At 32.0% G+C, this 12,236-nt stretch overlaps 1 protein-coding gene across 1 annotated transcript; it reads right to left on the minus strand.

Moving 5' to 3' along the window:
• Positions 1–1,408: 1,408 nt before the first annotated feature.
• LOC132697817 (probable cytochrome P450 303a1) lies at positions 1,409–11,420 on the minus strand. Its single transcript, XM_060663477.1, has 9 exons — positions 11,387–11,420; positions 8,106–8,323; positions 7,733–7,859; positions 7,464–7,622; positions 6,840–7,011; positions 6,405–6,782; positions 5,288–5,405; positions 3,498–3,649; positions 1,409–2,031 (listed from the first exon to the last, which is right to left on the minus strand). Exons 2-9 carry the CDS (start codon positions 8,316–8,318, stop codon positions 1,857–1,859), a joined length of 1,494 nt encoding a protein of 497 aa, XP_060519460.1. The 5' UTR covers positions 8,319–8,323; positions 11,387–11,420; the 3' UTR covers positions 1,409–1,856.
• Positions 11,421–12,236: the final 816 nt, after the last annotated feature.

The raw sequence follows: 12,236 nt of genomic DNA on the forward strand, positions 1-12,236 counted from the left end.
ATAATTACAGCTAGATCGGTAATCCGAAGGATAATCTATCTAGATGGAACGATAATCTACAGAGTAGGTAAGAGTGTATCATCAAGAAAGCTCCATCTAATAACAGTGGATACCAGAATGTCTGTTTTTAGCAGCCAAATATATTTCGGATTCCAGTCTTGACTATCATTGCGATAAAGCAGCGAATATTTTTGAAGATTGGTTTCACAATAAACTAGTGCCGAATATATGACCAAATAGCTGCATTGTGATAGATCATGGTCGCCAAGTGAGTAAGGTTCCACTAATAGAAAAACTGAAATAATTTTTTTTTATGTGAACGTTTAGACGAAAGTTGTATTAAGCAATTGTAAAAAGTTATAATTTCTCAGATGGATAAGTCGTTTTTTTTTATTTTTAATGCGATCGAGTTGACATAACATAAAGTAAAGTCTAATGTGCGTGTTCATAACCTGATAAAAACGGAAGTGAAAAATGTGTCCTTTAAACACTGGAAAAATTGTTCCAATACTAAAAAAATCATATTATGTTATATTTTCATACCAAACGATAATACGTTCGGGTATTCTTCCCAATACACTGCCATTAGTTAGACCTAAGTTTACGACCTTTAGGACTTACCGAATTTTATATGGGTCTAGGTAGTAAAGGCACTTTCTTAGATTGTGAAAAATACCATAACACAGCGGGTTCGATGGAACAAGGCTTCGCATGAATTGTAAATTTGATGCGAAACATCATAAATTCTTTTTTATTGACCTGCCGAACACTACTTGATAATCATTTTTCTTGAAAAATATGAAAAAATTAAATATCGAAGGATAATCTAAACTCTTTTATCGATGACTTCTATGGTACGGATGTTATATACGTTAAACCTTGATCGCATGACAATAGCGCATGGTGACGTCACAGTCGATTTAGTCGATTTTCGACTCCGGGTCAATTCAAACTTAAAAAAATATATTCTGAGCTACTGTATTTCAAAAATATTTGACAGATGTGTTTGAAATATACTAATAAACATTTCTAGCAAATAAAAAAAAGTGCAATTTGCCTTTTGTATGAGGATCTAACTTTAAAATCACCAAAAGTATTTTGATGCATAATGCCCTGAAGCTACCAAAATTAACGTATCAGAAAGGGACTAAGAAATTAAATAAATAAAACAAATTCTTTCATTTGAGTATTTCCTTCCTAACACTTTTATTTCCAATTTTACAATAAAAATATATATAAAATTACTACTGCTAGTGCCAGCATTGAAATTTTAAATATAAATATTCCGTATTTTTGTACATTTTTAGAGTCTTTATAAAAAGATAAAGATAATCTTATAATTAGTACTTCATATCTGTTGTACACGAAAGCATCTCAAACAGGAAGTAGTGTTTTATTACGAATTACAATGATCAAGAAAAAGTGAAGATAGAAAACTGTCATTTGGGAATTGGGAAAATTCCGATTTTCAATATTTTTTTCGAAAAGAAGCTTAACTACAGCGGACGTCTATGCAACCACCGCGATTATTTTATTTACCGGTGAGAACATTGTTTTATTATATTTGGGCATAAACTTTTATAGAATCTATCAGTTTCTTTGTATTCTTGCAAGTAAATTGTCCGTAGTTTTCTGAACACTCTAAATGGTTATCAAAATAAAAGTATAAAATTTTAAACTATTTGAATTATAGTATTTTATGTTTAAAATTAACAATTGTTTACCACAAAAATTCGAGACATATTTTTTAGCAAGATTAGCCTACATTTTTATCGCTAAGTTCAATAATAATTATTTGGCGATGTTAATCAGTCAATGCGTGAATAATCCCTGATAGCTGACGACAAAAGCACGCTTCAATCATTTTGTCGAAAAACTATCGTCGCCTGATAATGCAGAGGCGCTGGCGTCACTCCATCCACAATTTTCATATCGGGAGGGAATCTTGGAACCACATGAAACTCGAATTTCTGGAGAAGACTGGTAGCAAAGAGAAATATGTTTGCCCTCGCTAGATATTCGCCCATGCAACTGGAAAAATGGAATGCGAAAGACTTTTTATTTCATCATGAACGATAAGCAGAGGATCAAATCACGATACGGACAGGTATGGTCTGTTCATAGATATAAAAAAGTGACCAATTGTTTTTAAACGGATTATGCAAGGGTGGTCATTAACATACAATGCAACAAGATTATTATTATTAATTAATAATTAATAATCAATAATTAATAATTACCTTAATTAATAATAATCTTGTTGCATTGTATGTTAATGACCACCCTTGGATAATCCGTTGAAAAGCAATTGGTCACTTTGTTATATCTAGAGCGTTGGAACCAATTTTGGATTATAAATCGTGTTACTTTTTTGATTACACAGAGACAAAGTGAAAATTGTTCATTTCATCTGTATTGATTCGTAAAGCACTATTGATAGTCAGCAATTGTACCTATCACCTAATAAAACAACTCTTCGGCCTAGGTATAGAAAGCTATCGAGTTCAGATAAACAGTACGAATGCAAATTATAAAGTGAAGTCATGCTATGACAAACTGACTCAGACTTGTTTAATGCTTACTCGGAATTTAGGTAAAGGAAAGGAAACAGCGAAGTTAATTCATCTGACTGAAAAATTGTATCCTAAGTTGAAGCGCAAAAGCTCACCAGTTATATTATATTTTTTAAGAATGCTTATAAACATCCTTATGCACTAAAGCACCAAAACTTAAGATACAATTTGTTAACAGATGTAGCTACGTTTCCCTTCATACATACATTTTTTAATAAAGGTTACTGTATATGAAAGTTCATTCTATCCGCTATCGCCATCTCTATGCAAAGATTTTTTATATTGTATAATTTTATTATGCAAGAAGGCAAACCAAACACAACCAAACCAAACCATTTGTTACGTCAAAAAATAAATTTTGAAAAGTTTTAATATGTTTTGATATATTAGTTCTTCTCAAAACTGTGTATGTACTTACAGAGTGTTAAAGGTTAAGGACGTATTACTGGATCAATTTTAAGTAAAAAATTTCATATGAACATATGTCACTAATTCAGTAATTTTAATTCATTTTCCTCTTAAACTTCAACACATCGATATTTAGTGTGACGTATTTATTGTAAACTTGACATACGTTTTCTGTAAAAATTAGATTTCATTTGTTAATTGAAAAACTCAAATCAACACTCCTGCAAAAAGTCACTTTACTTTCTGTATAAAGAAAAACATGAAATTAAAAAAAAAAACTTTAAAAAAATCTGTGGTATTGGATAAAATGAGATTTCCATTTTTGAAAATAGTCCAGCAGTATATAAGGCCTCACAAATCTTATCTAAAGATCATAAAATTTGTGGACTGAGTTAATTATCGATGCCAACGGCGAAGATAAAGAATGATTGCTGGACTACACAATAAGTGTTTTGTTTTTTTCAACCTCGTTGGACCCGCACAAAGCGAAAAATTAGAATTGTAGGTTACCCTTACCGCCTCTTTCCAAGTCCAAATGGATAGAAATTCTCCGGCACAGAGACGGCACCATCTTTTAGAAATCTTTCTGGTATAAACTGGTCCGGGTTTTTAAAACCAGCCTCGGCGGACATCATACACCCGTGCAAGTTGGCAGTTACCAGAACATCCTACAAACAACATCAAGCTCAAAAACCAGTTGCCAGACACAAAAAAATTCAATTAATAACTAGGTAGGTCATTTTTTATGCCAGCTTTATACTAATCGATTGCAGCAGGAACGTTACGTTATCGACTGCATGTGTAAATATTTTTTATTACAAAAATTGCTTCCGACAGAAACTACTATAGGAGGCTAGTACATTCCAAGCTTCCTGATGATGGTATTACAAAAAGAGTACACTGGAGAGAAAAATATTCGGTGTATTTAAACAACGACACAACAATGAATATTAAGATTAAGATTCAAGATATGCCTGTTAATTTGTAGGGAAATATCATAGGAATAAACTTTTAAAATCATTTCTGAAAACAAACTGCTGTGCTCAAAGCACTAGAGAAACTAAACGAATATTGCTTATTGTTGCAATCCCAATATTGAAAGAAATCAGTTTTCTACTAGGATTTAATTAATTATATATATATATATATATATATATATATATATATATATATATATATATATATATATATATATATATATATATATATATATATATAACACTTCGAACACTCGGAGCGCGAGCATTGAAGATGCCAAGTGAGATTTTGGCGAAACGTCTGCAGGATTCCAGTCGGATGCAAGATTTGCAGGATTCCAGTCGGATGCAGGATTCCAGTCGGAGTTCAACGAGCGAACGGATGATATCCCGGAATATAGTGTCATCACATTTTTCCATCCGTGAATCAATACGTGAGAATATATATATATATATATATATATATATATATATATATATATATATATATATATATATATATATATATATATATATATATATATATATATATATATATATATATATATATATATATATATATATATATATATATATATATATATATATATATATATATATATATATATATATATATATATATATATATATATATATATTTTTTTTTTTTTTTTTTTCACGTATTGATTCACGGATGGAAAGATGTGATGACACTATATTCCAGTGTTCGAAGTGTTTTCGGAGCGCGAACATTGAAGATGCCAAGTGAGATTTTGGCGAAACGTCTGCAGGATTCCAGTCGGAGTTCAACAAGCGAACGGATGATATCCCGGAATATAGTGTCATCAAATGACAAACATTGAAAGAGTGGACACACAGCTGATCATCTCAAATGACGACTGAAATTCTTATTAATTACCATCCCCTCTATTGACATAATGTATCGATTCATATACCCATTTAATAATCTGCATTGTCAATTAAACTGGTTGAATTAAAGGTAAAATGTTGCGCGGTTTTGAAATAATAAAACCAACAACTAAAATGGCGGCTGACGGTTCATCAGTTGAATAGCTTTTAGCTTTTCAGCATCTTCACTGCGTATTTTCTGAAAATATGCCCAGGTCTCGTTAAATATTCGGGAAAAACGAGGTAAGTGTACATTGCTGGTTAGAAAGAAAATCGCACGAAGAGAAGAATAGTGTTTAAAATTTAGAGGCATGTGCGAAAGATCATTCTCTTCTCTACGAAAATATAATTCCCATTCTCAGAGTCACTATATTATCTAATAGCTATATGGACTTGCATATTGCCATTTTGCAGTAAATAATTGTGTTGTGGTTCACTTACTTTGGGAATGAAATAACCCCCGAGGTAAGTATCTTTAACGGCCCTATGTGGCACCGAAAATGCTCTCGCAGCAAACATACGTAGCGACTCCAAAACGATGCACTCCATATACGGCATTCTGGAAAAAATTTAATTTAGTTTAATATTCAAGCGACTTAAACCACGTTGGTGTTCCCTTCTAATAACTTGTTCGACGAACATAATGAGTTTAAATCCATATTTGCGTTTTTAATATGATTAAAGAGATTTATTTTAATATTTTGCTCTTGTGGACTAATATTACTTCCTTTCGTACCCACTAAACAAGTTTTTCTCGTTTTGGTCTTAGAAAAGTTAAATAGGAATAAATAAATCGTGAAACTACAGTATAGCAAACAGTAATAATATCACAAGATTGACCTCAACATCACATTGCAAGATAATTCCAAATTTAAGTTGGTTCTTTTAAAGTTTAAAGCGTCATGGTGTTGAAAATATTTATTTGATTTTGTGTTTTGTATTTGACTTTACAGAGAAAAAATTGTCAATTACAAACCAAAAAGAAAACTTATCCACGTATTTATCGAAAATGTTTTTTTTTTCTCTTGGTTCCATCTATTTTGTTTTGTTTTTCTTTTTTTTCACATTTTTAAATTTAAATAAAATAAAAATTAATAATAATTAATAAAATTAATAATTAAAATTATTATTATTATTTTAATATATTTATATGACTTTACGCTTAAACGGCCTTCATTGTTATAAGTCTGTTGATTTTTAGAACAATAAAAAAGTTGAAGTTGAAATGTAAGGATCAGTTTAAAAATCAACAGAAATTTAATTATTATAAATCAAAAAATGTGATGTTATGAATCCCATTTTGGCAGATGATAACACCTTGGAAACAATTGTTTAGCGAAACTTCTGATATTGGCCGTAGTTGTAAACCCAGTATTTATTCTTATTTGGGATAAGAATAAATACTTTTTAATTACATGTATTAATTATTTCCCTAATCCTGTGCTTAACTGTAAGGGAATTCTACAAATAAAATCCGGTATCAACATTTTCTACCCAACAAACGAAACAGATAGATCATATCATACGAAATCAACAAATAAGGGCAAGTTAAATTTACTTTGATCTGTCTTCCAAACTAGGCATTCGATCGCCCAGAACGCTGTCGATCTCTTCCCTGGCTTTGCTTTGTATATCCGGATTAAGTATCAGATATAAGAAGCAAAAACTAAGTGTATTATTGGTAGTTTCCGAGCCTGCCATGAACATGTCCATACAAATGGCCAGCAACTGCTCTTCGGAAAATGAGTCAGGACATGCGGGCTGATTCAACATATCCAAATAGATGTCCATCAGATCTCTTGGGTCGCCGGGACTGTGAGTTTTCTTATGCTGTTGAATTTCGTCGTGTAGGAATTCCCAGATGCGCTCGTGCGTGTCTACGTAGCATTTATAGCCGGACAATTCGGGAGCAATATGCTTGAGAATCGGGAAGTGGCTGCAACGAAATCAATGTCTGGGAATTTTCCCAAAGCCGCGTAAGCCACAGACGAACCTGAACGCAGCTCCTACCATGTGGATCGTTTGAAAGAGCGTTGATAAAATTTCCTGCAGCCTCTTCAAGTTTTCATCTTCGTGAGAATACCGGATACCGGCCATCATTTTCCACAAGGTGTTCAGAATACTTATGCTGAAGAATGATTCCATGTTGACAGTGATTTCTGAACCTAGTTAATGAAAAAGCTCTTAATAATTTGCTCAAATAATTGAAAAGATTATTTTGGATATGTATTTATGTTGGCGTAACAAGTTATTTTGATACTTTAAGGACTCTTTGTCTGTACATGAAAACGCATAGTTCATTTTGAAATTGTCCAATCAGTTCTAAAAGTTTATCAGTATCTTATTTTGTTGCTTTTTTATTCTAATTATTTGGTTGGTATATTTTAATATGGCCAAAACAATAAAGTTTATTATTATTATTGTATTATTATTATTATTATTAGATTATAGCACATTTGGTACAATAATTTTGCAAGTCAACAGTGTCATTTCCCTTCCTACACTATAAAACTTTTTGGTGTTTCAAAATAAATTCAAAATAATATAGTCTGGATCTATTGTGCCTGGTGGTTATTTTCCACAACTTCTTACCCTAGGAAGTAAAATTGTGTCTCACCACTTTTGGTAATGCATTTTCCAACGTAGTCCACAAAATGTTCCACCTCGTCCTCAATAAGGGACGACATTGTTTTGGTGCCGAAACCAAACTCCCTAAGTTGCCGCAACAGGAACCTTTTCTGCTCCTGCCAGAAAGCCTCGTCCGTCAAAAGTATTCCTGCGAAAATCACCCTAAAGAAAATAACGTGCCGCGCGTATATGATCTGAAAATGTGCGGCGAGCACAATAAATGATAACCGCTGAAAGTCGCTAAAAATAAAATCTCACCTCGTCTTTTGCCCCAAGTCCGCAGTTTGAAGTATGATCCGTACGGTCTTCCAATCAGATCCTCGGACATCCCGAATTCTTTTATCTGTTGGGGCCCGTAAACCACAACGAGGGGGTCTTTTCCCACCTTGAATTGCAAATTATTTTAATTTATTATATACTTATAATTATTAATGAATTGAAAATTGTTATCAATTTTGTATTACAATAAAAATTAATGTGAAGTGTCTACACTTTAAGGACGCGATTACAATCAGCAAAACTTTGATGAATTTAAGTGGTTATCGGATATTTCAGCTAAGTAATCTATATTTTAAAATATCTTAATTAGGTTCATAGTGAATTAACACACGTAACACAATATTATACTTACTTTAAGTCCAATTACTGCACCATATTCTTTGCTCATTTCGGCTGTAGCCTCGTACAGAGATCCCGTCCTTATTCGAGCCTTTTTCACCTGAGGAGCGCTGCCGACCAAAGGATACCAACGAGGTCCGGGAGGAAATCCTTTGGGTTTTCTGGTATCGAGGTATGCCAGAACCGCCAGTATTGCAACGAAAAGTACTGCCAGTGCTACCCACATTTTGCCTATAGCATAAAAGGAGTTCACAGCGCAATAACACTTAAAGTACGTATACTGAGAAATATATTTAAAAAAATTCTTGGCTAAGACTGACAATTATTCTATTTACACTGCAACTGTTCTTATATACATCAAAAAAGTGGCTTTTAACGGTTTTTATCAAAAGTACTAAAGCATCTAGCAAGAGCTGAAAAGGGAAAAAAATAAATAAATAAAGAACGAATTAAGAAGATTTACAGATTTGTTTCCCTGCAGTCGTTAATAGTCTTTGAAGTTATACCATAGTTTTGTTATTTATATCATGTTTAATTCATTAAAATAAGTCGATAATGTTAATTTATTAATTATAGCTTATTATTCGCATTAGTCCAGAAAACTCAAGACTACCCTAACATGAAATTTAAAGTACTAGGGACTGTATAAGCAAAATGTATACTGTTAATGGCTAAATGAATCATTTATGTAAGTTCCCATATACAATTTACTATTTTGAGTGCTCCATTTTATCTGATATTTAGGTCAAAGTTTACGATATGAATAATTAAATAGTTTTATAGGTATTAAAGAGGATTTTTGGAAAATTTCATTAATACAACAAGAAAAAGAATGAGAGTATTACCAATACCATTTTACTCGATCAGTGAAAATTTCACGAAAAAGATAAAAAGAAATTGTAGAATAGCCAAAAGCGATGTAGTTGCAGGTAGAAATCTTTGCTATTCCAAATAAAATAACTTTGCTACAACAGTAAAGTATCTTTGCTACTGCAGCAAAGTAACTTAGCAAAGTGAATTTTGCCACCGCAGAAGAGCTCTTGGTTGGGGCCTATATAAATAAGACATTTTGCTGCTGCAAATTATATTTTGGAATGTTCTTATAAAAACCTTCTCTTAGTACACCATTCAAGTATCATATCATAAGCAAGATTATAAAATTTCGAACAAAACGCGATATTTAAATATCAAAAAGTAATACCAACTTGAACGCGGGTAGTAAAACATTTGACGAAATTAAATTTTGATACACAAATGCAGATTTTTCTTGCATAAAATCAAATTACTCAAAGGAGTCATTTAGTCACCCTTTAAACCACCCAAATCATATAAGTTGGTAACATGCAGCTTACTAAGTAGTAATTCGGTGCAAACCAGAACTACATTTATTAGAATCATCATATTTGAATTTTCCAAATTAACACTGAATGCACAAAACAACCTGCGCGCCCGCTGACACCACGGTGACTGGCATTTCCAAAATAAAATCATTTTCTGCCCTACAAAATAAAAACCCCTACCATGCAGAAGGTAAATTTCTTTTCCATATTCTTAAGGGGCAAGGGACTCCGTCACAGTTCCGGTTGATTAGCAGGCAGGTTTTTTTTTAATTTTCAACTCTAGTTTGATTATTAGGCCTTGGGTAGCATTCAATGCGTTCGACATTCAATCAAGATTCAATCCACGAAAAAGAATGAATAAAATGTTAACCCTATATTAATAATATTGATATTATTTATCGTAAACACAAAACAAACCAAGAAATATACATGTGGGAAATTTCTGATAAAAAATAATATTGAAATTTCTTTTTTTTCCCTCTAGGCCATCGCCACAGAGATATGAGCCCCGGAAATTCTTGAACAGATTTTAAAGTATTTGACATAATTGCATAAAAAATGCAATATTATGGCCACCTTTTAAAATGGTATCTTGGAAACTTATTTAGCTTGGTTAGTTTACCAGGGGTGGACTAATTTGTACATCTGAACGCGTAATTTTTTAAAACTGTGTAAAAAACAATTTTGGTTAGTTTTAATTAGCTCCAGCCTTTAACTTTAATTAATTAATTTAATTAATTTCATTTTTAATTTTTAACAAAATATTTTAGAAAAAATTTAAATTTAATAACACAGTAGGGCAAATTGAGCAAAATATATTTTATTGTGGCCAGCTAAAGTGGGTTAATAGTTCATTCTTATCAATACTACAAAAAATAAGCGGCGCCCGTAGAAGGGAAAAAAGTATAAGAACCTCTCACCTCCCATATTTTCGCGGATCCTGGGTATATAAATTGTAGAATTAGAACCAAATTAATACTATAAATATTATACTAAATGCTAAACTGAAATTAAAATAATCATATTTATATTTCCAAACTTATATGAAGGTCACGAAAAATTCCTTGGAGTTTCTATTTTAATATCTGTCATAAGGTCTTATAAATAAATTAAAATTACTAAATCTCACTCGTTTTCAACAAATATAAAGGTTTGGAAAGAAAATCTGCGAAGTGTGGTTCTGGTGGTTCGAGCTCGGAAGTTTAAATATACTGAACGCTTAAAAATCTAAGCTTTATATAACCTAATTCCAAATCAGGTCACAGATTAAAAAATTAAATTAATTAAAATTATTTAAATTAAAAATTTGAAAATCAAAATATATATATTTTTTTGGAGCATTGTTTTTATTCTGTATAGGAATACAAAGAAAAAATATATATTATCCGATTCTTGACAGTGGTCACTTGATTATGTTCCATATCTTCCAATTGATTGTTCATTTTGTATTCCAATCTCAGTCGCTATTCACAAACAATTGAAAAATTATATGACGACGTTACGCTGGAAAATAAAAAAGTTTTTTATCTGCTGAATTATTTAAAATAAACGTTGTACCAAACTAATAGCCGACGATCGATATATCGACGAAAAAGTTTTGCGCTGACCATGGAAAATCAATCTAAAAATATTATTCATGTATCTATTTCCTCAAGTACTTCGATTCAAGCTGTCGTTTAGTCAGAAACTCGGACTTTAATTTTGGCTTGATTAAGTGAATCCTTTTAAATGTGCTTTTATAGAGCTACTTTTAATATCATATACTTCTAAGCTAAAACGGCACAATGCTTATGCGATAAAATGATTTCGCGTTTGTTTGAAAACGAATGCCGATAAACCTATATTGCAAAACTAGGTTTGCTGAATTCCGAATATTAACTTATCTAAGACCAAGAAAAGAAAGAGTATTACTATTCTTCATTATACCAAAAAAAAGGTAAAAAAGGGAACTCACCACGCCTATTGATATAACAACTAAAAAACGAGTTTTCAACACAAATGTAACTTTAGTCAAAATTGGAAAAAGCAGTTAACAAAACTAGCCCTATTCCACAGACACTGACTGACGCGAGACTAAATGCACTGAATTGACGAAAATGAAGATCAAGCATATTACATCAGGTGAAAGTGTTCTCCTGATCACTAACAGCATTGTCGCCGGTGTTATTTTTGTGAGAGAAAGTGCAAACAGGAACTTGGCCTATGAAGTAACGGCTATAAAACCAAAGGAAGTAACACGAGGGAGAACATTTATGTAATAAGTTGTATAATAATAAAGGACCGCGCATATAAATGGGGTTAAATTGTTAATATTTTATTGCCTATATCGGAATGTTACGTTATGTAATTTTATTTTATCGTCTTTGCTGTTGATTATTGCTATCAAACAAATTTAACAGACGCAAGTTTGAAAGTAATTAAATTTTATAAAAAACCGGCTTCAAGTCGACCATGGCTACGGTTACTTACGAAAAATATAGAAAAAAGTTTTTCAAGTGGAACACATTTTTTTATACAAAACAATATTGTAGTCTCAGGTTTATAGTTTGTCTTTATGTTTTTCTACTCCCGTCTGCGAAATACCTAATTACACACCGATCTAGCTAGCCTGCGGGAAGCGTCACTTTAGCACGTCAGTTTCGTTTCCCACGGATCCGAATCACTTCGGGCATTTCTGGGATTTTACTGCCCGTGTTTGGGAGCAATCGGATGTTTTCGGAGATATTACCCACGCCTTGGATTTTGACGTTTGTCAATTCTGACGGTCAACTCAGTGAATGTATTCGTGTTGTTTTGCGAAAATA

The sequence above is a fragment of the Cylas formicarius genome, unplaced genomic scaffold (genome assembly GCF_029955315.1).
Source record: "Cylas formicarius isolate icCylForm1 unplaced genomic scaffold, icCylForm1.1 PGA_scaffold_2__14_contigs__length_35257938, whole genome shotgun sequence".
NCBI lineage: Eukaryota > Metazoa > Arthropoda > Insecta > Coleoptera > Brentidae > Cylas > Cylas formicarius.